This window comes from Daldinia vernicosa, assembly GCF_022497035.1.
Source record: "Daldinia vernicosa strain CBS 139.73 unplaced genomic scaffold F5Y00scaffold_2, whole genome shotgun sequence".
NCBI classification, from domain to species: domain Eukaryota; kingdom Fungi; phylum Ascomycota; class Sordariomycetes; order Xylariales; family Hypoxylaceae; genus Daldinia; species Daldinia vernicosa.
Window position 1 is genome coordinate 681,032 of NW_025953918.1, and position 25,429 is coordinate 706,460.

At 45.4% G+C, this 25,429-nt stretch overlaps 11 protein-coding genes across 11 annotated transcripts; 6 read left to right on the top strand and 5 right to left on the bottom strand.

Annotated features, from left to right (window-relative positions):
• Positions 1–26: 26 nt before the first annotated feature.
• F5Y00DRAFT_269225 (FMN-dependent dehydrogenase-domain-containing protein) lies at positions 27–2,082 on the bottom strand. The gene is made up of 5 exons (XM_048012401.1): positions 1,710–2,082; positions 1,597–1,655; positions 341–1,529; positions 210–283; positions 27–156 (listed from the first exon to the last, which is right to left on the bottom strand). Exons 1-5 carry the CDS (start codon positions 1,735–1,737, stop codon positions 70–72), a joined length of 1,437 nt encoding a protein of 478 aa, XP_047869779.1. The 5' UTR covers positions 1,738–2,082; the 3' UTR covers positions 27–69.
• Positions 2,083–2,492: 410 nt separating this feature from the next.
• On the top strand, positions 2,493–4,512 carry F5Y00DRAFT_250520 (general substrate transporter; the record flags this gene model as incomplete). The annotated part of the gene is made up of 7 exons (XM_048009739.1): positions 2,493–2,727; positions 2,780–2,811; positions 2,904–2,966; positions 3,033–3,697; positions 3,752–3,818; positions 3,881–4,109; positions 4,160–4,512. The coding sequence occupies 7 exons, from the start codon at positions 2,493–2,495 to the stop codon at positions 4,510–4,512; spliced, it is 1,644 nt and encodes a 547-aa protein (XP_047869780.1).
• A 139-nt stretch (positions 4,513–4,651) lies between these two features.
• F5Y00DRAFT_250521 (peptidase S28) lies at positions 4,652–6,169 on the bottom strand (the record flags this gene model as incomplete). Its single annotated transcript, XM_048009740.1, has 1 exon — positions 4,652–6,169. One exon carries the CDS (start codon positions 6,167–6,169, stop codon positions 4,652–4,654), a length of 1,518 nt encoding a protein of 505 aa, XP_047869781.1.
• A 2,080-nt stretch (positions 6,170–8,249) lies between these two features.
• Positions 8,250–9,068, bottom strand: F5Y00DRAFT_257152 (uncharacterized protein; the record flags this gene model as incomplete). Its single annotated transcript, XM_048010514.1, has 2 exons — positions 8,250–8,927; positions 9,048–9,068. The coding sequence occupies 2 exons, from the start codon at positions 9,066–9,068 to the stop codon at positions 8,250–8,252; spliced, it is 699 nt and encodes a 232-aa protein (XP_047869782.1).
• Positions 9,069–10,525: 1,457 nt separating this feature from the next.
• F5Y00DRAFT_269229 (uncharacterized protein) lies at positions 10,526–11,828 on the top strand (the record flags this gene model as incomplete). The annotated part of the gene is made up of 2 exons (XM_048012402.1): positions 10,526–10,777; positions 10,839–11,828. 2 exons carry the CDS (start codon positions 10,526–10,528, stop codon positions 11,826–11,828), a joined length of 1,242 nt encoding a protein of 413 aa, XP_047869783.1.
• A 335-nt stretch (positions 11,829–12,163) lies between these two features.
• On the top strand, positions 12,164–13,801 carry F5Y00DRAFT_61634 (ubiquitin-like protein). The gene is made up of 3 exons (XM_048013898.1): positions 12,164–13,337; positions 13,399–13,467; positions 13,545–13,801. Exon 1 carries the CDS (start codon positions 12,276–12,278, stop codon positions 13,122–13,124), a length of 849 nt encoding a protein of 282 aa, XP_047869784.1. The 5' UTR covers positions 12,164–12,275; the 3' UTR covers positions 13,125–13,337; positions 13,399–13,467; positions 13,545–13,801.
• On the bottom strand, positions 13,514–14,125 carry F5Y00DRAFT_257155 (uncharacterized protein; the record flags this gene model as incomplete). Its single annotated transcript, XM_048010515.1, has 5 exons — positions 13,514–13,680; positions 13,731–13,796; positions 13,892–13,919; positions 13,985–14,047; positions 14,108–14,125. 5 exons carry the CDS (start codon positions 14,123–14,125, stop codon positions 13,514–13,516), a joined length of 342 nt encoding a protein of 113 aa, XP_047869785.1.
• A 2,998-nt stretch (positions 14,126–17,123) lies between these two features.
• F5Y00DRAFT_223841 (ankyrin repeat-containing domain protein) lies at positions 17,124–18,702 on the top strand. The gene is made up of 2 exons (XM_048005917.1): positions 17,124–18,353; positions 18,425–18,702. Exons 1-2 carry the CDS (start codon positions 17,259–17,261, stop codon positions 18,464–18,466), a joined length of 1,137 nt encoding a protein of 378 aa, XP_047869786.1. The 5' UTR covers positions 17,124–17,258; the 3' UTR covers positions 18,467–18,702.
• Positions 18,703–18,845: 143 nt separating this feature from the next.
• F5Y00DRAFT_223844 (methylated-DNA--cysteine S-met) lies at positions 18,846–19,869 on the top strand. Its single transcript, XM_048005918.1, has 3 exons — positions 18,846–18,893; positions 18,967–19,233; positions 19,379–19,869. The coding sequence occupies exons 2-3, from the start codon at positions 19,039–19,041 to the stop codon at positions 19,676–19,678; spliced, it is 495 nt and encodes a 164-aa protein (XP_047869787.1). The 5' UTR covers positions 18,846–18,893; positions 18,967–19,038; the 3' UTR covers positions 19,679–19,869.
• Positions 19,870–20,130: 261 nt separating this feature from the next.
• F5Y00DRAFT_269232 (uncharacterized protein) lies at positions 20,131–20,615 on the top strand (the record flags this gene model as incomplete). The annotated part of the gene is made up of 1 exon (XM_048012403.1): positions 20,131–20,615. One exon carries the CDS (start codon positions 20,131–20,133, stop codon positions 20,482–20,484), a length of 354 nt encoding a protein of 117 aa, XP_047869788.1. The 3' UTR covers positions 20,485–20,615.
• Positions 20,616–21,126: 511 nt separating this feature from the next.
• On the bottom strand, positions 21,127–23,924 carry F5Y00DRAFT_223846 (uncharacterized protein). The gene is made up of 2 exons (XM_048005919.1): positions 23,668–23,924; positions 21,127–23,596 (listed from the first exon to the last, which is right to left on the bottom strand). The coding sequence occupies exon 2, from the start codon at positions 23,441–23,443 to the stop codon at positions 21,653–21,655; it is 1,791 nt and encodes a 596-aa protein (XP_047869789.1). The 5' UTR covers positions 23,444–23,596; positions 23,668–23,924; the 3' UTR covers positions 21,127–21,652.
• Between the last annotated feature and the right edge of the window lie 1,505 nt (positions 23,925–25,429).

Below are 25,429 nucleotides of genomic sequence, written 5' to 3' on the forward strand. Positions count from 1 at the left end.
CTATTTGATGGCATGCATTAGGTACCGCCTACCTTTCGCTAACGTATTTTACTAGTCCCAGTAAGATCTTCACAATTTCGACTGGAGTTTCCTTTCAACATCCTCAAGACCTGAAGGCCCATCGAATAACCTTGATGTTAAAGCACTTGTATTAATCTATTATATAGTTAGCCAAAATAATTGCGACAGAGAGGTATAATATGACTTACGTGCCGTAGGCTGAGCTCTGATACATTCTTCACACCGAGCAGCCTCATCGCCGTTTGGGTCTCGTCAGCCAAAACTATACTATACGTCAGCCATAGACATCACCTACACACTCCCTAACCTAGGTACTTACTCTTGAGCACTCTCGTAACACCCTCTTCTCCTCCAACTGAGAGCCCGTAGAGAGCGGCTCGACCGATCCCAACACCCTTCGCCCCTAACGCCAGAGCCTTCACAGCATCTGTACCTCGCTTAACACCCCCATCAACGAGTACATCGATGCAGTCAAAAACCTGGGGGCAGAACTTTCGAATTTCCAACAGAACTTGTATTGGTGGAGGGGCAGTGTCAAGTGCCCTGCCGCCATGATTCGAAATGATAATAGCTTTAACGGCAGGGAACAGCGTTGCGGCGTATGCATCCTCATGTGTCTGAACTCCTTTAAGGACTATCGGCAAGCTTGTATGTCTGCCTAGCCAATCCAATGTCTTTCTCCACGTTAACGCCGACTCTGTCCCCCAAGCCTGCGGTGGCGCCCCGCCAGCTACCTCGGCCATTTTAAAGCGCTCATCTGCTTCGCGTTTTCCTGGGAACGGCGCGTCCAGCGTTAGGACTATGAACTTGATCTGCGGGATCTTGCGGATTTGGGCTAAAGTCCTCTCAGTCGCTGCGAGGTCCTTGAGCACATATAGTTGCCACGCGAAGACTGCATCGGGCCCAGCACTCACGATTGCCGGCGGTGACATCGAGGCATTCTTACTGATGATCTGAAGTGCATTGAATTTTGAGCATGCGCGGGCTATTCCAGCTTCTCCACTCGGATGGGCCAGACGAGCCATGGCGGCTGGGGAGACATAGATTGGCAGGCCTACCCTGTTCCCCAATATCGATGTCTCCAGCGAGCACTCTGTGCAGTCTACAAAGACCCGCGGTCGCAGGAGGATAGAGCGGTATATTTGGCCATTTGCTTCTTTTGTGAGTTGGTCGTCAGTAGCGGAGGCGTAATATGATATCGCTTTAGGTGATAGACATTTCATCGCGTGCGATTCAATCTCAGATACACTCAACATCGACGCAAGGGGCGGCAACGTGATTGATGGAATTTCCTTCAATCCTATGTGCGAATCATGCTTTGATTTCCGGGCTTCCTTATCTTCGGAAGCGTCACCTAGTTCAATTGTTCCTATTACTTGGTCTGGCGTCAGATACTCATCCAATATCTCGACTGAGTGGACCGAATCAAAGGCCGCCGAAGCGTCTTGTCCTGCATTCTTCAGCAGAATGCTTCTCCCTCCAGGATGCTTTGGGACGAATGAAGTGATCTAATCACGTCGGGTTAGCTTAACGCTCGTGGAAAATTACACTCTATACTTCGATATGATAGCCTACATCATATACTTTCCCATGCAAGACCATCCAACAACTCTCTTGAGTTTTATGCTCCTTCACTGCGGAACTTTAGCAAGCCTCTAAATAACCCACCAGTATCGATCGTCACATACCTTCTACCAGTTTCCACGTTCGACCCATAGTCGTCTGGCTTTGCAAGCTCAGGAGAGAGGTTCGTTTAATCAGTAATTCCCCGATATGAAAATATTTCAAAATCGGAACCGGCGTAGTTTGATAGATAGCCCAGTGCCAACATAAGATTGCTCAACCGATTGACCCCCAAGTTACACTACTAGAATTTGACTATTTCGTACACAAACAGTCGGATTGAAATTCCTTCGCTAAGTGATATTCGATCCTAGGAATAGCTCTCAGGAGTTAATGTCACAAGCCTCGAATTATTCAAGACCCTCAATACTTTAAACTGCAGCCAACTCTATTGACGATAGTGGCCTTACCGCTTGGTAGCGGTCGGCGGTTTGTTCAACCGTATCCTATTTCAGGGAAGGGGATTTATATAAGACCGCATTCCAAATTAGAACACTACCCCCACCAACTCTACCATAGGGCCCTCTAAGGCCTAGATGTCTGGGGAATCAAATTCCCGAGAGCCAATCACACCTCGCAACATGACCCCAGATTGAATAGTATCCTTTGGCTCTCCACTTCCCAAGGACATCGCGTGGGAAATTTACAGGCCCCATGGGGAACCCGTGTTCCTGGGGCTTACCAGGGGAGTGGAGAGCAGGTGTTGATAAGTTTTCTCCAGGTTTCTCGCGTCGTGTGAAGTACTTGTATAAGACGATGATCTCGTGCTGATTCGTTCAAGTCTTAACTCTTGATTGTTCATGTTTTGGCCAGGAGAGCAAACTTCGCTATTCGTCGCCTCCTTAGCCATGGCGAACCATGTTAGAGACACGCAAACTTCTGAAGCGGCGAAGATTCGTCTGAGCCATGATTCCATGAATAAAAAAGGACAAGGTATTAATCTCAACGATGTCGACGGGATCGAGCCTAGTCCGGAAACATATGCAACCATCATAGCGACAAACAAGCCGAATCCTCGAGGTCCTGGCTATATTCAGCTTTACCTTCTAGCTGGAATGGTTTTTCTTTGCTCTACTATGAACGGTTAGTATGTTTCGCATATCTTATATCTCAAGATTAATCTTGATTGTCCTAGGATTTGACAGCTCATTAATGAGCTCTATTAATGTAAGCAGCATCTATTTATCCAGGCCCCCTATTAGAAGCGATGCATGGAGTTTCATACCCAATTTCGAAAATTGCATTAACACTACTAGCAGGCTCTTCCAAATTATACCAAATATTTTGGGCTTCCTGTTAATGGAAATGCTTCAACTGGGATTGTGTTTGCTATATTCCAAATAATTGGTTCAAATAGTAACTACTGTGACAGGGGCTAACCTCCCTAGGTCGGTCAAATGTGCGGTGCTCTTTTTGTCTGGATGACAGACTGGTACGGGCGAACATGGCATATCTTCTTTGGCTGCCTTGGCGTCTGTGTCGGTACCATAATTACGGCTCTATCTATCAATCTGCCTATGTTCATTGGGGGACGTTTTCTTCTATCGTTCTTCGCTACTTGCGCACACACGGCGGCTCCGCTCTACCTCGTCGAGATCTCTCCAGCCGCATACCGAGGAACTATTGCAGGAGCGTACAACACTTTCTATAACGTTGGCTCCATCCTGGCTACTTCTTCTGTCTACGCATGCCATCTTCATCTCGAAGATCGTGGTGATCTAGACTGGCGTATTCCCGTGTGGCTGCAGATGGTGTGTCCTGGAATAGTTTGCCTTATCATCAAGTTCTTCCCCGAATCACCGCGGTTCCTCATTGCAAATGATCAACATGAAAAAGCCAGAGATATTATCGCCAAATATCGTACTAATGGTGATCCTGACCATCCCCTTGTAACTCTACAGATGAAAGAGATGCTGGGGACAGTTCAAGGCACATCTAAAGCGACCTGGAAGGACCTTCTTGACCTTAGAGTTCTCGTTGAGACACGTTCAAGTAGATATAGGCTCATGCTGAACGTGGCATTCTCTTGGTTTGGTCAATTCAGTGGAAACAAGTACGTCACCAGAGAACCAAAGAGTAAAACTTACCACTGACTTATAGCTTTTAGTATCATCAGTTATTATCTTCCTATTATGCTGGATGGTATTGGTATTACTGACACTAATACGAAATTAGTGAGTGATAATAGACCTATTCATTATACAATATCGTTCAAAACACTGACCCTTCATAATAGATTCTCAATATCGTATATTCCGTCATTGGGTGGGTTTTCTCGGTCTGCGGAGCTCGTCTTCATGATGTCGTAGGACGCCGAAAGATGTTGCTAGGTAGCACTCTGGGAATGACCATTTGTCTGGCTCTCGTAGCTGCCGGAGCCGCCGGTAAAGTCGAGTATGACAACAGTACTGCCGCTACAATGTCAATTGTGTTCATCTTTCTCTTTGGAGCTATCTTCGCAACTGGTGAGTTTTACTGTTCGCCCTGATAACAAAAAGCGCTCACATCTACCCAGGTTACACTCCAATGCAGCCCATTTATCCAGCTGAAGTGGTTTCAAACAAGATGCGGGCCAAGGCAATGGGAACGTTTAAACTGACTGCTGGGGCGGCCGGCTTCTTAAACACGTTCGTCGGTCCCATCGCCCTCATCTCGATTGGTTATTGGTTTTACGTGTTCTTCGTATTCTGGGATACCTTTGAGATGGCGTTTATGTACTTCTTTTTCGTCGAGACCAAAGGAATGACTCTCGAAGAATTGGACGCGATTTTCGAAGCGAAGAACCCGCGGAAGGCTAGTGTTGAAGTAAAGAACGTGCAGAGGAGAATCATTAAAGAAGAACGGGCGAATGACATAGCAGATGTGTAGAAAGAATAAAGCAGTTTGCGAAAAAGAAACCCGCGTTGTATCAATGAAGCTATTGTAAATATAAAGTGCGGGATCCTTTGATCTAAGCCATACTGCATTAATTCATTACTGATTACCGCTATCGTACGTGTATTCTGACCTACTTCTTTTGGTCATAGAATTCCTGCACCCACTCTGCCATGTTGGCAACCTGCTCATCGGCAATAGCTTTAGCACCGGGGTTGACAGCCCAGTTTTGGCCATACAAGTCAGAGCAATGTGTACCCTGCTCTAGAACTCGAATGGGAAATTCAGGGGTGCTCTCCTTCGGACCGCCAGGGCGGAACTTGGAACTGAGCGTTGAATCACGCCATGGATCCCACTGACCGTTGGTCATCATTAATCGGGTCACGTTGCTCTCGAACCAACCGCCGGTATATTTATTCACATCCTTGGCAGACTTGCCTTTGGCAATACCGTACTCCAGCTCAGGGAACCAAAGCGGGCATTGCGAACGCCAGTAAGCTTTGTTAACGAGGCGCGAGACGATACTAGGACGACCGACGGGTGCACCGTCTTGCCAATATTCGAAAGGTTCGTTGCATAGCATCCAATTCCATTGACGGTTCCCAGCGTTGCCTGGTGAAAGGTCGTGGTAGATGGGGTTGGAAGCATTCAACGACTGGAAACAGTCCGTATTGTTTTCGCCTTTGAAATACCCGTAACTTTCGCAAGTTCCCGGTAACTCGACTTCTGTGAACCATTTTGCGTAACCGTCTAGGGCCTTAGCCAAGCCAACCCCCTTAGGACCAGGCACAGGATTGGTAGAATTGGGCCAAACATTCTCGATATAATCGCAGAATTGGTAGTAAGGGTTGTATCCCAAAGTCGTCGTCGAGTAAAACTGTCCCGACTGCCATGTCCATGGGCCATTCTCGAGGGCGGCGGCAAAATCAGCATCCTTCAGGTTGCCCAGCTTGAATTTGTTCTTTAGCTTAGCCTTCTCCTTAGGGCCACCGCTCAGGAGAACAAAGTCGACGTAATCAATGACAGTAGTTAAATCCGAACTGCAGTTACTAGGCGTCGCCTCTTGGACAGGAACGAAATATTGCCAGAAATCGCCTATGGCTTCCACCACCCCGCTGGTACCGTAATACGCCCAGAACGTACCAGGGTCTTTAGCAGCAATCCATCCGGCCAATGCACCGGGGTAAGATCCACCAGTGAAGATCCAAGGGGCATCCTTTGCACTGCTTTTCCCAGTCTTGTCAAAAGGTGTGTCGAAGTTATTGGCGAAATAGGTGTTATCCTTAATAGAATTCTCAAGTGTAAGATATTGGAGATTCTTAGTGGTCAAACTCTCAAAGGGAGACGATTGGCCCCAGTATCTGTGCTCAAGAATGACAACTGCACCGCCGAGCTTCTCCGCTAAAAGTCCCGTAAGACGTTGGCTCGTAGTATAAGACACATTGAAGTTATCAGCTGCCTGTTCACCAGGATTGACAAGAATGATTGGCGATCCAGGTCCTTTCCAGTACTTCGTTCCATACCAATATCTCTGCTCGAAAGTGCCGAGATCAGGATTAGAATGGTCGAGCAGTTGAGGAAAAGTACCCCAACCAGCGGTGCCATTGCCAGCTGCTAGGATGCTGAGTTCGTCAATTGGGCCGATTTGCATGCCAGCTTTGTTTTTCATAAAGCCGGCGGAGGCCCCAGCTACCAGCAATAACTGGACGGCACACGGAAACTTCATCTTGGCAATGTGAATGTAGTTCCCAGGCAGCTGCGGATGTCTCTTCTCTCTCCTAGGACCGCGGAAGTAACTCACATTTTATATTACTTCGTCCCCTTGTTGGCTGGTTAGCTACATGGTCCACCTACCCACTGCAGCTTATCTTCCAGCAAGGCGGCACCATCGCGTGCTCGATCATCCTAACGACCTTCCCTTTTTCGTTAGCGATGCGCCCGCAGAGTACCACCAACAAGGATGTTAGCTATCCTTCCACTTTGGGCAAAGGGAAAGGCCGTACCTGAACTAATACGAGAACAGCGAGCGCAATGGGCTTTGATTGGAGGTGATAAGATAATTCTAAAAGCAAATAGATTCGCCATCGATATAATTGGATGTAGAGTATAAGGTACATACCAGAATCCAGCATCTCACCATGAAAACGCTAATTTCCGCTACTCTATCGTAACAATCAAAATAAAAAGAACAATCAAAACAATCCCCGCGGTTTTCCGTGCCCTTGGGACTCTACTAACTACCTCGAACAATCCATTGTTTCTCAGCATAGTTACCATACAATTCCATTGAACATCATATCGTACGTAAGTTAATGATGTGGATATATAGAGGCATTCTTACTAGAAAGTTATTCCCGTGTAGCTATTTGTAGTTTCATCACAACATTTACAACCGTCAATCAAGATGACGACCCCGAGGCAACAATCAAAACGAACCCCACTACCAAACCCCAAGCCTAAAGCTAAAGAGACGTCTACAAAATGCGTAGTAAGTTCTTGCAAAAGGCAAATAGAGGAAGGGAGCATTTTTTGTTCAGACCACAAAAACCATCCAAATAAATATTATCATATGCGAAAAGCTGCGGGTATTTGTGCTAGATGTCTAAACCCAGCCGCGGAAGGGCGCACAAAATGTGATAAGCATCTGGCTGACAGAAAGACTAAATATCGCAAGCGTAAAGGTGCCGGGATCTGTGTCTCATGTCCAAATCCAGTCGTGGAAGGGCAAATAGTTTGTGATAAGCATCTGGCTGTTAGAAAGATTCAATATCACCAGCGTATGAGTTCCGGGATCTGTTCCTGTTCCGCATGTCCAAATCCAGCCGCGGAAGGGCGCACAAAATGTGATAAGCATCTGGCTGACAGAAATAGATGGACACGCGAGCATAAAAGTGCCGGGATCTGTACCTCATGTTCAAATCCAGCCGCAAAAGGGCACACAAAATGTGATAAGCATGTGGCTGCTCAAAGGATGAACTATCTCCAGCGTAGAAACGCCGGGATCTGTTATAGATGTCCAAATCCAGTCACGGAAGGGCGCTCAAGATGTGATGAGCATCTAAATGCTCTAAGGACGCAATATCAGCAGCGTAAAGATGCCGGGATCTGTTTCTATTGTCCAAATCCAATTTCAGACACTTCAAAAAAACTTTGCGACGAACATGCAGCCCATCACAAGGAATCTTGCAGAGCCTATCGTCAACGGAAACGTGAATCAGAGCAAGCGTTAAGGCAGAAAGTATTACAACTCGAGGGCGAAGCCGGGAGAGAAGATTCTAATAGCATATCACCGCATATTAACGTGGAGATAACAGACACTCCTATCTCTCAAAATATTGATTTCTCGGTCTCTGATGAGTTATCAGAATCGCTCATACCAGAAATCAGCCCCGAAGACAGAGAAGCAGCTGAACTTCTCATATCCATATATCAAGTTAACAATTAGACTCATGTCCAAGGCAGTGGTTATTTCCACCACCATGAGATTGGGATCTTGCCCCTTTTCCAGGCAGCTTGGTAAGAATATAAGAAGAGATTATATCAATGTTCAAGACCTTTTTGCTTATTATTCTCATGTGTGATTTTACATATTCTCCATCGTAAAGCGCGGGTTAAAGCTTCAGTTAAAGTTAAAGCAATAAAATAAGGGACCCAAAATTCACGTAAAATCATCGTGTCCGAGAGCTAGTTTTACTATGATAGAATTATTAAGCCAGTACGTACGTATGTCATTAGATCGCACAGGGATCTTCGCCGTATTCCGCTAGTAAAAATCCCCTGAGCTCGAGATTGAGTGCTAGGCGAGCAAAGGAAGCTTGTGAACGCCACGATCCAAACCGGTACTCGAGTCGACTGATAGGACCCTCAAACCCAGACACCGTGCCGTGATCGATTATATCATCGATGTCGTACACGAACTTGCTTGAGAAAAAAGCATCCAAGTAGTCTCGATTAACAACCTGTGGATCGCCAGCAATTAGAAGCACACGGCTAGCATAGCTAGGAGCACCTTCTTCTCCAACCCTATTTCTGTTCCATTGCACTCTTGGAAACTTGCCTTCGATTATGATTCTTCCTTGCTCTATTGCGTTGAAGAGAATCTCGGCGTCTTTTCGTTTGAAGAAGCTAATAGATGCCGCAGCGGTACTGCTGGTTTCGTTGGGGCCGTTGATTACGGTCGAACGAATCCTGCCCGTCTTAGTGATTACAGCAAGGAGCTTAGGGATAGTTATTGGCCCTGGTAGTCCAGTAATCCACAAACAAGTATTCTTTTCTTCTGGAACATCAGTGCCTTTGTTTGTGGATAGATTGTGGTCTCCTCGGTAGTTCCCATTAAATCGACTCGTCTTTCGGGTGTTGCTAGCAGCGCCTGTCAACTGTTCAGACGGCTGAAAGTATCGATGCTCCAACTGCCAATACTTGTTAAAATAATTTCTTCAAGGCGTTCCATAGAATAGACATTACAGCCCTCATTGTTATATCCCTAAGCAGGAGGATAATAATCCAGCCGGGGAAATAGGTATACGTACAGTAGGGATCGGCGTAGCCATTTTATGAAGTAGGATGATGTTCGGGAAAATAGCTTAGGTATACAAATTGATAGGTATCTCTAATTGGTAGGAGTGTCTTTGAAGCGAAACGGCACCTAAATCTTCGCGCAAATCTAGAAATTGTTATGGTGTTTGACGAGATGTGATTGAGCTGCTTATTGAGTTGTTATCTGATCCCAACGCCTTTCTAGTTGGCTTTCAGGGGATAAATATATAGTAAAAGAGAGGATCAGAAGGGTCAGTTATATAGGTGTAGTCTATTAGGTCCCTTAAGTGAAGGAAGGTGAATATTGCGCGTCCAAATACGTATTGGAAATGTCTTGAGCAAAATGGGAAAGTCACCGAGCAGCAACATATGAGGTAGTCACCAGGATATTTAAAGTGTCATGTGGGTATGGTATCGCAAATATATTTTTAATGTATTGAATAGCAGCATTCATCCGATATATTTTCAAAATTCCATAGCCAGGTGTTACTGGATCCTAGTAATGGTACCAGGTCGATGTTTTCGTCTATTCTTCTGGGTTGTGGCAAGCCCCATGGCAAATACTAAGTGACAAACTGCCAATGTTGTGTGAAATAGAGATAAGTTGGACAAACTTCTAGGCAGAAATTGAAGTAAAGCAGGAGTCACGTCAAACTTGGCTTCTTCGCTCATAGTACATATCTACTAGAAGTCTTGATCCAGTTGTATTCGTATTTCTTCGCAGCATGGGATATCTCCCTGTAGCATTCCTATAACGAAACTATTTACTCCATCCAATACACCATTGCTTGCATAGTCAAGGACCAGGATCATAATGATTACGACCAGTTACCCCGATAATACTCTATATTACTATATATACTTATAAGCCAGCTTCGTCATATACCTGGGGTAATCTCCGCAGCGTCAAGATACCTACAGGGCATTACTACAGGCAGACCTTGACAATATACCTAGGTACGGATGATACTGCGCCCTACTCCGTACCACCATTGTCTGTATAACTGGGAAGCAATGGCGCTTCGAAGGACGTAAACTAGAGCTCATTTATTTCTCGAATTAACCTGATGATTTATGAAAATTGCATCTTTTTATTCTCTAATGTTAGGTATACTCCCGTAATAGGAATGGCTGACACCGATTGTATCGACTTTCGCTCATAAAAAGCGTACAAGACCTAGAAATTGGCACTGTCATGACTTTTTATGCAGTTATCATCTAAGTAACAACTCTACACAAAAGAAATCCATGACTCACGGAACATCGATAAGGATTTTATCATAATTACAGTTGCCATGGAACGGGTTCCAGATCATGGCTTTTTGCCCACTAGTAACAAGCATAACACATCACGTCTTCTACTTGAATACAAACCATACTTGCGTAACAACTATATAATATTTGGGAGAAATTACGCCTATTATTTACTTTTCTTCATCGTCTCAACAATAACTACATTCTATTAATTACAATGGAGCATCAACATGACCACGAACGTACCATTGAAGTCCCTGTCAACACTCAACTCCAAGAATCCTGGGACAATACGTTAAAGCGCATTCTTTCATTCATTCAGTGCATCGACAAGTGCAATCTCGATTCACAATATCATTCAATACACCGCGCTAGCGCTCAAGATTATGTGGGAGATGACCCCAAACCTGAATGGGCGAGCCAGCTTAAACAAACTTTCTATTCCTGGCAACAAATTCTACAATCTCAGGTACGTTTGAGCATCCGATGGTTATTACTAAACCTAAATATAAGTGCTGACCTTTCTATAGACTCCTAAAAAGATAGGACAGTTCACAGACGAATTCGACGAACCTGAACCACCTACCAAAGCTGTCTACCCAAATCACAATCACAAGGACACTGCAATGCTAAGTAGTCCTACAAAGCCAAAGAAAAGGAAACCGGAGCTTCTCGACTTGCCGTGTGAGGTTTTTGAGCATATTTTCGAATATACTGTAGGCTCTTATGAGTTAAAAGGATATCTCCTAAGGATGTGTCGCCGCACCAAATATCGTCAAATCAACTCAACACAGTTGATCCTCTATAAGCCCCGGGCCTGGGCCGACTTAAAGGTTCTTCAGGTCTGTCGCGCGTTCCGGAATCTAGCCATTTCATACTATGGGTTTCCCCAGGAGAATAACTTTCCTTTCAGCCCATGGTTGGACACCATAGTCATTCAGGGCGAGAAGTTAAATTACTTAAAGCCTTCCGCCGGTGTTGCTTATTACCCAAATCTCCGCTTGCAGGATTGGAACGACGATGACCACTGGCTTTATTACGATGGAGTCTATAAAATCAACGAGGATGTGTGTGATGTGAAGCCGTGGAGCAAGGTCACAAAAATATCAAATGAGTGCCTACGCAGACCGACTGAGATCACCATGGATATTTACGATGGCACCGCATATAAGTTACACTGGAAACATATTTGGCATTTCCTCGGCCGCATGTTCACCAATACAACGTGCTTGAGATTCAATATTAGCCAGGTAGACTGCTGCGCCCTTAAGAAGCTGGATGGATTTCAGGACCAAGGTCTGGAGAAGTACTTGTGTCACGACATAACAGTTTTTTATGGATTAGGATTGGCGATAGAAGAATCTCCACCGAACCGTCTTTTCCCCAAGCTAGAGAGTCTAAAGCTGTCGAGGGTCGCGGATTATTGCACAGGTACATGGTCACCGGAAACCCGGGTAACCAGGCTGCTGCTTGGGATAAAGTTGGCGTATTTCGCTGGCAAGATAAGTTCCCAGTCGTAAATCGTTACATCGGGTAAAGATTAGTTGTTGTTGAGGACCGGTTAGGTTAGCAACAGGAGAATGAGAAAAAAGAATAAATTAATACAGTGGTTATTATAAGGGTAGAGATAATACAGATCTATTTTTACTAAATTGATTTCCAACGTATGACCGTATATAAGTCCAGATTCGCTTGAACAGGTTTGGTTAGAATACAGTGATGTAGAAAGGGGGTAACAACATCAATTTATTTAGCTATGCATATTATTTACTTATCATATATTATATAGATAAGAGATATATGGGGTATTTACCTGCCGGTACCTAAGTACTTCGTACCTACATGTAACATCGCATTATCAATTCTGTATCTTTTTTTCGCGTCAACCTTCCAACTACGCAACCAAGACTACAAAACAAAAAAAAAAAATAATAATCATAAAATCCCACAAACATTTGCCAATCTCAATGGCAGACAAATCCGCATCTCCTCGCGCCCCACGAGGTGATTCACCGCCCCCTCGCAAACGGAGTAGAAGCGACGATCGAAGCCAATCACCACGTAGCCACCGCGACAGATCAGACAGAGATAACTACGGAAGAAGCGACAATTATCGATCGCGAGACGATGATAGGAATCGGGGTACAAGGCGCGAGCCTGGGAAGAACCGAAATGATGAGAACAAAGACGATTCCGAGCGGTTAGGACGAGACGTGGAAAGACGACGTGACAATCGCGAGGAGAGAGACTCAGACCGGAGAGATCCAGATAGGAGTGAGGGTAGAGATCGAGACCGACCCAGACAAAAGAAGAGCTTTGGGGGCTTTAAGTTCAAGGATAAGCGTCGCGATGAGCTTGAAGATAGAGACGATGACCGGCGTGGTGGCTCATTTAGAGGTTATCGAAACCGTTCACCATCCCCACGTCGCCGAGATCGAGATCGAGATCGGGACCGCAATCGCGAACGTGATTCGGGGGCATCTTCGTCTACTAAGAAACCCAAGTCAAAATCTACCGGCGGAGACACCTCCCAGCCTCCTGTTCGAGCACCCGCAGCTCCCTCCGGCGGCGGTGGCGAAGAAATGATTATCGTCCATATCAACGATCGGCTGGGTACCAAGGCAGCCATCCCATGCTTTGCTTCGGATCGCATTAAGGAGTTCAAAATCATGGTCGCGGCGCGCATCGGTCGAGAGCCCCACGAGATCTTGCTCAAGAGACAAGGACAACGGCCTTTCAAAGACATGCTTACACTTGCCGACTATGAAATTAGCAACGGAGTCCAGCTCGATCTGGAAGTTGACACTGGTGATTAAGCAGGGGATAAGGGGAAGGCTATACTGCCGTTACGGGTCTACGATATGTTGTCGAGTGCAAGTGCGGATATGCTTGTGCTATCAACCCGCTATGTATTCAATGAGAGCCTGATACACATCTGGCATTCCAAATGTTCAGGGTCAGTACAATATAGGGCCTTGTATCCATTGCTACTACATTCTGTAGTATCGTAACCCAAGATCAAGAACGAAGTATATCTCCAAACCATGCTACCGCACTTCTTAATTCCGGCGGGACTCTCATATTTGACAGATCATTACACGATATACTTTGCCGTCAATGTCTACCCGTACATCGGGATAGTTCTCTTAAATTACCCATGTAGGCGGGATTCCCCAGAAACCATTTCCCATATACAACGTTAGTATTAATTCCTCTGACCGCTTTGTAACCTCCAGAGTTGATCGTGCTGCTCTCGTAGGCGCCTATCCTGCTCTTGGATAAAGTGATCCTTTTCGCTAAGCCTCTGAGTCAACCCCCTCTTCTCATCACACCATTCCGCCCTTACACACATCTCAACATCCTCTTTCCAATCTATAAACGTGTTAGAATATTACCATCTACATCTCAGGGGGGCAACTTACGGTCGTAACATTTGTTTTCCAGGCATGGCTTGGCTTCTACTTTACAGCCGCACCGTGAGCAAGCATCTAGTAAAAAAGGTAGCCGGTCAGTGATCGAGTCGCGTTCAACAAATAGATAATTCTTACGAGTGTCGCAAAATATCCCCGTATCATTGACACACTCTGGGCAACCCTCGCTCCGGCAAGAATCTGGCCAGATAGTTAGTTATAGTGGTACAAAGAATAAATCCGAAGGAAATAGAGAGAACACTTACGGAGCGGACAATAGCGCTCTCCTGACTTAGCATATTCACATTCCTCCTCCCATTCGCATCGATCTAGTAACGCCCTTGGTCAATCTCTCATTTCCTCACGAATCAAAACAGACATGTGCTTACGATCATCGCAATAGTCATGTTCCCCAGACGAAATATTACACCCCCTTTCGCGACATGCATGTTCCATACAGTGAAATGAACCTTCTATCTTCTGCAGTACGCATCCAGGAGTCTGACATTGGAGGTCTAATTTCTGTAAGTATTGATTGCCATGAGGAAGAAGTCATAATACGGTAGTTTACTTACGCTCTCTACAATATTTCCTGTTCCTTTCTTTAGGACGGTTGCAGATCGGCGGCCCCCATTCACATCTATTGTCTAGCCAGTCGAGTTAACCAAGAACCTTAGTCTCATACGGAAATAAGGCCTACGTGTTAGGCAAAATGGATACGGGAGGGCAGCTATATGCATGCAGTCCCGAATCTGACACTTATCTATCTGGCAGGTCAGAAGCTGGGGTTCGTTTAATTAGGTATATCATATCTCTCACTTACGCCCTCGACAACATGTAGTGCCTTCCAGAACCTGGTTAGGACAATCAGCCGCACGACAGTTATCTTTACACTTGTTAGCTTGTCTTATAAATCTTGTTGGAGGTTTCAGCTCACGGTCATCGCAGAACGGCCGGTATTGATTTGGGGCCAGCATAGGGGCGCGTTGATTAGGACACTCCATTGCAGTACACGTGTCTATTAATAATCAGCATCAATAACTTCTTTATAGTCCTTACAAAGAGTCTTACGAGCGAAGCAGTATTTCCGACGTTTGTACTGTGGTGTTCCAGCCCGGTCTCGATCGTGGTACCGCATCCTCGCGTTCATACAACCTACTGTTATACATTCTATGTCTATATACCAGTCAGATAATCCTCTATTGAAGGACATATTTCACTCACGTTGAGAGCAGACCGAATCTTCCGGCTGTTTGTAATTCTGGCAGCGCTCTGCATCGAACAGTGGCTCCCAGAGGTGCTCACATGTGTCTTGAGATATTGTAAGTCACGGAATATCTTGACGTATCCTTCGTAAGACATGATATAAAGGTCACTTATGTTTCTTGCAGTGCTTGGAGGAGACTTGGTCCCTTCGCTCCACATCTCCCTTACAACACGGTGCATCACATAGCTTTTTTGTATGGCAAGTAGTCGTCGATCTTATAAAACAAGGCATCGACTTACAAGGAATCGATTTGCATGCCACTGATTTAGAAGGAGCCGGTTTAGTATGACACCCTGACGGTTTACATCCCGCCGACTTCGTACGACATCCCAGCATGTCGAAACACAGCTGGCGCTTATCAAACAAACAGGAACTCTAAGAATAATATCTTGTTCTTCCTGATTTCCGAGCCCCTTTAAGGAAGGCCCCCTTTTTAGAATCGGCCACGGAAACAAGTTTCTCGGGGATTCATCGCTATATTATCTATCTACTCGATACTTTTCGGTGAAGATTTACTTGCATCTTGGGGTACTCCATGCCCACAGCGATGGCGGTGAAAAGTGCACTTTTTGCTGACATGTTTAAGCAACTACCTCTGATAAAACGGAGGAGGCTGGGTTAATATTGAGTTTACAATGTAGCACTACAGCTGCATTACAAGCGTGCATTTGAATATGCCATCGGTACTGGTCCCCCTTACCACCATTCCCCCTATCACTAGCCCCCAATTCATCGTTCACAAATCTTCTACAATCTCGATTATTATAGTCAATGCAGCTTGAGGACAACATTAATAAATGTGTGAGTAATACTACTATGCTGCGTGCATAGAACCTTTGAGTTTAAGCATTTTAACTTGTTCAGTCGCTTTTCCAACTTTCGGCAAAAGCGTTTGTTTGAAATACCGAAGTTGCTACTACCTTTAAAGCCTCACTAACGTAACTTTTCTGGTGTCCTCGCGAGATATCGTCTTACATAAGCCAACAATGTCACCCCATATCGTGTCCGTAACCCCATTTGTATCCGCCAAATATAGGTTCTTATAGTATGGCCATCCTTACTACCTCAAAAGGTTCCCCTAAACGCGCTATTTAAACACATATACGCGTCAGAGATCCCAGGTGATCATGCGCGTCCGGAAATTAACATAAGGTTGGGTATATCTCTTTCGGAGTAAATATCCAAAGTAAGGAAAGTAGGAGGTTCAATAGTAGAACTACGCAGTCATAGACTCGGTCCAACCTAGGGGTGGCCCATATGCGCCCATGGTTGTTATTAATACTTCGGCCACTCCAGCCCATCAACTCTTAAATAAGTCCTCCCTCTTAGCAAGGTACGAATCAGCCATAGCTGTATCAGTTGCCGCGGTCAGTCAACACCCCAAAGGGTGTAACCACCGGTACCAGCTGAAATCATGAATACGACGTTTATTGTTACCCTAGCCCTGTTTCTCATAGCAAAAGCTCGTAGTCAGACCAATAGGGTCACTTGGGCTTAAGGGGAAACCAACAGAAGCCTGCACGTTCATCTCCAACAAATAACTCTTTATTCATACTCCGCCCTTACGCAAGATTTCAGCTCAGGCATTTAGCAAAACTAGCTAACTCACAAAGCCCAGTGTAGTCGAATAGGTACTACCCAGCAAGACTACCAGTGACTCTAGAGAGTGGTCGGATGCGGTGATAAAATCCATCGCCGTAGCTTATAGGATTGTGTATTTAAATAAGAATATATCCGGCACGTCATTATTCTTCATAGAGGTGCATTTAAAACCATTAGAATCTAAACAATACCTAATATTTGTTGAGATAGAGATATATATAAGAAAAAGTTCTAACCCTGCCTTTTAGAAACAGACATGAGGTTATGCATGGCTGGTCATGACAGTTCTTGAAGTTGCGTATAAGTAAGCACCTGTTTAGAAAATCAGCGTCCACCTAGATATATCCCACATAGCTGAGCCAATTGTCGGATTAAGTAGGGTTAAGCTGGTTAGTAACTATCGTTAAGTTGTTTTTCTGGTCAGCTACTCCTACAATACTAACCTTGGCAATTGGTTAATTATCCCATATTAATTATTCATACGCGCTAAAACAGGCTATTGTTTGCTATTGTTTCTTATTCAGTATAAATTATTCCTTTGTTATTTATTTCCTTTTAATATTTAACTATCTGTGTACTCGGACTATTTCTTTTTCTCTAAAAGCACATGTATCGAAACAATTCTTGTAACTTAACGAGTAACTTAACGGGCGTTATGATCTTATAACCCAATGCCAAGTATAATAAGATATTGCCCAACTTGCAATAGGCACAACTTCCATCTAATCTCTCAGAAAAGCCATCCACAAGGGTTATATTCCAATTCTCCAACATACGATTTATTGAATCACTCATTCTGTACCACAATGGATCCCAGACGTCCAACCACATCAATTACGCTTTCGGGCGATATTATCTTTCGTATAGTCAGGAGCAACTTCCACAAACCAAAGGTTATTCTTACATTGTCAGAAACATGCCGCCTCTACTGCGGGGCTCTAGATCCATTGCTCTATAGAGCTGACGTACTCGTCGCGAAGGAAAGAGGCGTTGAGCTAAATCATATATTTGACAGAATGCGCAGACGAATGTGGCGTTTCGACACTCCCTTCGAAGGTCTTTGTATGACAGGGAGCCTATGTACGATATATTATAACGATATGTCGGCCCTTCACTGGGCTGTCAAAGCCAATGATAGTGCTAGCATGATAACAGCTCGGAAGTCCATCAAGGCAGCACTGGCACATTGGCCAGACTACCTACACGCTCATTGTGGTAGAATGGACGCAATGACGCCGCTTCAATTAGCAGCCAAATATGGTGCGGACGAGATGATCCAGGAGCTGATAAAGACCTGTCCTTCTCTGGTTGATACGCGAATCGTATTAAGTGCTGATAGAAACCCTTGCAAAAAGTTTCAATTGTCCGAATTTGTGCGTTTTCAACCTTTTAAGGCTACTTCACTCCATATCGCTATGCTATATGGGCATGTGCATATAGCCGAGACCCTAGCCCGTCTCACGCAGGATCTTGAGGATTGCCAGGAGACTCCAGGTACATTCTCACCACTAAAGTTTGCCGCTATGTGCAAGATGCCATCGGTCATTAAGATACTGCAAGCTCGAGGCTACAAAGTTCTGGGGAATGAAGGCTACTTACGCGACACGAGATATACGCCCGTGCATTTTGCAGCCAGTAGCGAGGATAACGAAGAGACCCTTCAGTTATTGCTCGATACTGGTTATAGCACCAAGGCTGTCGACAACAATGGTCTTTGCCCTATTGGGATCGCGATTAAGTTTCGTTGTGTTTCCAATGCTTTATTCCTAATCAAGGATTTATCAGCAGAGGAAAAATTGGATGTCGCTGATATGCATTTTGATAAACTAGTACGGACAGATGTTTTTCTTCCGGTCGTCATAACTCTATTAGATCATAACAATATCGGGCGAAAGCGAGCTCGTCGCTACAAGTACATTATATTAAAGCATTCTAACAAGCCGTCGCGGCGTAAGGATATGCCAAAGATGCTTGATTTCTTAATCAATCACCCGAATCTTAAATTCTCCAAGAATACACACGCGGATCTTGTCGAGAAGTTAGCCGAGACTCGGGAAGAAAATGCTTCTGACCTAGTTGAATTTTTCGTAAACAACTCTCATAGAAATACTAGAGACTAGGTTAGGTACTTAATTACATATCTTATCAAATCTAGAATATCCGTAACTCCTAGTGATGCTGATCATGTGACTTGGTGTCGCGTCTTTATGTCTTTGTGATGTCAGACGAGGGGCAGACGCGCCCTTTTAGTGACATCGCGTAATGAGTCACTCGGCGCTCATCTCCTCGACCTCTCATTATATTAGGTACATAATAAATTTCTTAGCATCTCAAATCTATCAAAGTGAAGACAGTATTGTATATTAAATAACTACCTAGTATCCTCGACTAGATCAACTATCCTCAAAGCCAATCTACCAACTTCAAATTATCAACGATTGAGAGAGCATTATGGCCGTGGGCATAAAGCGGAAGCGCACTGGCGAAAATGTAGACGCCACTATACTTCTACCGCAAAAGATAGCGAAGCCTATCCCCAATGACGTCGCGCTTAAAGAAGAAGAATCCACTTCTGTTCCTGAAGATATGGAGCCTCAATTAAAACGCATTACAGAATCAGACCGTACTCCCTTCGAAAAGAAAGTGGTGAGTATTTAAGATATCCAAGCCAATATCTCCTCTTCTCTTCTCTTCATTTTGTTCTTCACGCGCCATATCACGTAGACTAGTTAAGAGCTGAGATATCATATGAAATACGAAAGCTCGCTGACATTTATACCCTCCAATACAGTGGAGCCTTCTATGCCAAATACCCCGTGGTCACGTATCAACGTACGCCCTACTCGCGGCGCATCTAGGCTCGTCCCCACGGGCTGTAGGGAACGCGCTTCGGCGGAACCCATTCGCACCCGAAGTGCCGTGCCACCGGGTGGTGGCGACAGGAGGTGCCTTAGGTGGGTTCAAGGGAAAGTGGCCTAAGGACGGCGAAGGCATCACTCTCGATGAAAAGCGGAAGCTTCTTCGTGGGGAGGGCATAAGACTAGATGATAAGGGCAAGGTACTAGGCACGCCGTGGGCAGCATTTGTTTAATTGGATCATGTAGGGATGAGCATGGAAGGTTTTAAGACGACTTTTTAAGGGGGGATATCTAGTCTAATTAATACCACACGTGGTCTCAGATCGGATGAAAGAAGTCTTATCAATGGTGATGTACAGGTTTGCTTGATAATGAGAGATCCATCTCATGTAAGTGAAATTGTGAGCAGATTTTCATTGAAAAAGGTCTTTATGTGTTCTAAGTGACTCCTCTTCTTCCCCTCGTTCTATGCGTTGCTGTAGAAATCTATCTACCTATTATTTTTTTCCAACTTCAAAATATATCCCCCCCGCCCCCGTAAGCGCTCATACCAGGAATTCTCCTTAGCGCGCTTGCAACAAGACTTCTTGAAGAAGTAACAACAGGTTTAATTAACAAAATCTTTAAACAATCTCCTGCCTCTTCGCCGCCAATGTCTTCACCTACGAAAATCAATACGCACACGATGCCGAAGTACGATGCCCTAGACCCGCAATGTCATCAACAGCTGATACCAAGATCGCGCAGCGCCAATTCGGTGCCCCCTCAGCCCAAGCCTAAATTCGAGGCAAATACACCCGACCTTCAGGATAAAGATGACGAGGCCGAATCCACCCAAGAGCCCAAGCCGGCGTCTGTTATAATCCGAGGTACTTTCGCTCATAATAAGAGCGTAAATATTATGCCTCAAAATTTCCGACATGGGACCGGGCATATCACACTCAATCAAGGCTCATTACCTAGCATGTTGAGTCTCGTAAGCGCAAGCTTTATTGGGTCCACGCTCGCGCTCCTCTTGATGAAACGGCTGGAATCCTGAGGGTCCTACTATTTACAGCACCGGGGAAGAAGGCACTGATATGCATGCAAGGCTGGTCTAAAGAGAGGCGGGGGAGGGAGTTATGAGTACACAATTGCGAATGGATTCGACCTGCACTTGAAATTCCTGCGCTGGCTTTAAAGTTATACAAATCATGTGTCCCCGAATGATACTCTAGCAAGTTGAAATGAGGGTGGAAAACTGGATTTAGGGATGGGATAGCAACGCATAGGCGCCTCAAGGATTCAAATCCTATAGGTCTGATACCTATAATACTTCTGTTAGATCAAAGTATTCATGAGGCCAACTCGGATTAGAGCAAAATCACGATGATTTACACTTGAGCATACAATAAATACTCTGGTTAAGAGTCCTTTCACTTGTTTCTCCGGATTCAAAAACTCGTAGAAATGTAAGCCCTCCACGGTATATTGACAATAGGGATACGGACTTGCAAGTCTACTACCTGAATATATTTTATAGCAAGTAGCATGTTCCTGAGAGAAACCCTTATTAGGCAATCAAGGACGTTGAGTTTGTATTAATGCCATGTAGTTAGAAGTAACGAAACAGCGACTATGAGCACATGAAGAAGTACATCTAAAAGCACGTAATGCAAACGGTTCGTATTAGAAATCATCGCAGGCTTTCATAGAGCCAATATTACACAGCCACAAGTGAGCGCCACCGGACGCCTGCATCAAAGAATCCTGCCGCACGTCCTCTTCCCCTCCTCTCTTCCCTCCTCTCCTTAATCAGAAGGTTATCGTCCGCGAAACCTAATATTATACACGGGGGTGGCTGCGCGTCTCGTGCGCGTCAACTTAAAATCATCAACTGATTAGGTTCCTTTTCCCTCCGTAACGCCGCCCTCGTAAAGAGAAATACCGAAAACTTATAGTTCTCGTTAGAAAAAGGTTGTTTCATATGCACCTGGGCATGTTTGACCTTGCGTCATTAATACTCCTTGAAAATAGAAGTTTGGTATCGGGGTTGAATCTAAGCAGTGCGGAAAAACTATGAGTCGTAAACGTGAAAGACTGGAACTCCGAAAGCAGGAAATAGAATGCTATGTTCATATGGAAGGATAGACTCGGCGAAAGTGACGAGTTCCGATCAGAATCTATGCATCGGCCAACCACGCCGGAAAAGGCCGTAAGAGATGAGTCTAGAAAAATGAGGGTTTCGTAAGAACGCGATATTCGACGTAATCTTCGCCATCGATGTTAATGATCGTTCCCTGGCTGACAAGCCTGTCTTTGAATGGTCCGTTCTGTTTTCGTTCATACTTGATGCCCTGGTGCATCATGACATCTCCATTACCGTGGATACTGGCCGGTCTCATTCTCATATTCTCTTGGGCCTCCCAAACCTGGTTCATCTTGAGAATATTCTCGTCGAAGTCGCGCCGGTTGTCATGCGCGCTCATCAAGGTTCCAGGATGTGCCACAGAGTTGCGGTTGGCCTGGTGGCGATCGGTACGCATTTGCACCGCTTCCATTCTCGCAACTTCGCGGTTAGCATAACCCTGAACGCGCTCAATAGGATCGTTACTGGCATTACGACTAGCCTGTCGAATCTCCACTTCCGGGTGAGAATGTCGCATTGATTGGGCTGACTCGATGTTTCGGGACGCAACTTCACGTCGGGGCTGTCTCGATTCGTGACCGTCACGAACATCCTCACGGCTGAGACCGGACGAAGGGCCAGGACCTGAATGTCCCTGGTTAGGAGCTCGGATAGGACTGGCCGCCGAAATCGCCGCTGCTCGTAGTTGAGCCTCGTGAACCGCTTTAGTCTCATTCGCTACTTGCTCTTCTTTCTTTTCCCCAGCATCAATCTGAGCCTGGCGAATTCGGACATATTCCTTGACTTCCGGTCTGGTAAGTTGCTTTAGATGATTCACGAAAAGCACCTCGTCGTACGAAATCCACAGTGCGCCCGCTCCACTGGGAAAGTTGTCATCAGTATAACGACCATCCATTGTCTCGCGGACAAGTTTCACACGGAACATGTCATTAGCTCCCAAAATACCATAGACGGCAAGCTTATCCTCATCTTTCTGCGCGGTTGACTTAGCCCAGCAGCCAACGAGGATGCGGGTCGGTTTTCGGGGTGATTGAGGAATGTCCGGTTGATTATGGGGAACAATAGGAAGACGTTCGGAACGCTCAACAAGCTCAACATTATCGGCCTGCTCAGCTTGTTCAATACGATCGGCGCGCTCGGCGATAGTACCAACACTACTACCATAACGACGGCGCTTTGCCTCGGGGCGAAAAGACTGTGTTTGTTCGGGTACATCTTGGCCCCATGCGATAGAAGGAGGCTGGGGTGTCTCAGGCGGGGGGTTGAGTTCCAGACGATGTAGGGCTTCTGTTATTGCGGCCTGGTCGGCTTCCTTGGAGCGGTCGTGGAGCGTCTCAGCTCGGACTTTGACATACTCCTTGATAACGTTATGATCTCTTCCAATAAGATGGTCTAAGAATACGGTGCCCGGAAAGGTAATCCAGCTGCCACCAGGACCAGAAGGGATAGGGAATAGTCGAAGGTTAATAAGGTCACCGTTTAGCGCCTTAGGTCTGATCCTTGTTCGTAGGCGATCGCGTACATCGATAAACCCGACCACCATATGCTTTCCTTCTATTTGAGGGACCGGGGAAGAACGCCAATAACCAACAGGCACGTGTTTGCTATCCTCGTCGAATTTTTGCCGTGGCTTGCCTTTAGCCGAACCCTCGTCGACATCATCTACATCTTTGACCTGGCTATTTTCTAATTCTTCATCGCCAAGGTTGTTGTAAAGTGACGCGCGTTTGCGCTTCGGATAATGTGGGACGGGCTCATCGTCCTCCTCGACGTCAGGCATGTCGACGTCCCCTCGCTCGGAAGCAACTCGACGTGCAGGGGATTTGTTGCCGTTAGCACGTGTACCAACAACAATCTCGTCGCCTAGCATATCAGGGTTAACACTAGACACCGAGCTGCTCTCGGGAGGCGAGCTTAGTTCAGCTTCATGAACTGCAGCTTCAGTCGTATCGACAGCAGGGACAGGTTCTTCCGAAGGCGCAGGCTGCTTGGGATGGACAGGAACAGCGCGTCTTCGAGATATGTTAGCATATACTTGTCCAGGAAGTGAAAGAAGAGATGAAAGGTATAATTGCTGAGTTGATGTTGTGATAGGACGAGGTGGGGTAGGATAGGGTCTACCAATCGAAGTATTCGAATGCGGCTCAACTTGAGCTACGACTGGTAAGTTGCGCAAAAGGGAAGTCACGATGCTGCCAATACGGGTACCGAAACCGCAAAGAGAAGGTACAAGTTCTTCGAAGAGATTGACTCAAAAGGGAAGAGGGATGCAACGATGTGATTTACACCAAGGGGATTGGTAGAGCGTGGTGATAGTAGATATCGAAACTCGAGTAGAAGATAGATAAGAGACGCAAGGCAGAATGTTAAGAAAGGAATTGTATACTTACTTTTCGTCAACAGTAGGTTCTACTGTCTCCCCCTCCTTCGCCTCGATAGGGGTGGGGGATAAAAGTTTCTTGTTCTCTTCTTCCATGGTTGACAAATCGTACAAACTGAAAAGTGTTACGATGAGGACAATGATGAGAACAATGATGAGAACTAGCAATGGTGCAGCTGAAAATGCTGAAAATGTCGGCGGTTGTTGAAAAAATATCTGAGGTCTTGTTAATAAATTATTAACAAGTCAACTGGAAGGAACTCGGTCATTATCATGCGTATAATTGTACGCACGGTACAAAAAAGAGCCAATTGCTAGGGAAGAAATTTCACAGAAACTGCATGACGCACAGTACGTGGCTTAGTTGGCAGTTGGTAACAGTCCTGCTCATGTTCATTTGAACAGGAATCCACTTGACAATGACGAAGTACCTGATTGCTTATAATCAAGGCCCACTGTGTTATTCCAAGTGTTGGAAACAAGAAAAAGCGGGACTCACTAGGTATGCGTAAGTATCTCCAAAAGAGGAGAGTAAAGACTCAAGGAAGCCTTATGCTCGAGGCAAGACGCGAAACAAGACTCGTTGACAATTTGTTGGTTATTCTCCACCCGACGGGCGAGTTTGCGGAGATGGTAGCTAAACTACTTTGTGTATAAAGCTGTGTGGGATAAGATAACCTTGAAGTCAAAGAGCGGAGGTAGCAGAGACTAATCTAATCCTAGACATAGAGTTAGTAAAAAAATTAAAATGAAAAAAGACCAGCGTGGTGTGTTTCTAGATAAGGTCCAAGTGCGACCAACAGACTAATGAGTGACTCGAGTGGAAAATAGAAATACGTCGAAGCCTAACAACCTTTTTTTACAGTCACGTAGCAACAAATCTGAAATAAAATTAATTGACGACACTTGTCGAGTTGCCGAGACGGTACGGTCCAATTGGCGCGCGAATTATGATGGACGGAAAAGGGCATACGCGGCGGAGAAAAGAGAACGAGTAGTTTTGCAGGACTTACCGAAACAAGGTTTTGGAATATGGCGAGTTGCGGAAATGAGAGTTGGCAATACGGGGGAGGGAGTAAAAGAAGATTAGGCACCTAGTTATCCAACCCAAAGAGAAGAGGGGGAAAGATGACAAGAAGTCTGCGTGGATTGGGTCGTCTCTCCGGCACAAGCAAGGTAAAATTAGTTAGAAAAAAAAAGTTGAAGGTGGAAAAAGGTTAAAGGTGGGAATGGATATCGTGTGAGAAGTATCCGGCAAAAGTAAGCGTTTGTAAATCAAAGTTGTCTGACCCAAGGGAAACCCGAGCAGGGGGGGTTAATATTGTGCAATACAGGCTCTCTTAAACTAAGGCCCGACTAGGGGTAGAACAAGTCAGAAATTTGATTAAGCTGATTGGTGACGTGCTAATACAGCCCACTTGCCAACCTTAGCTAATTAATAGTGCGCTATCGATAGAAGTTTGGGAAGTCCAATAA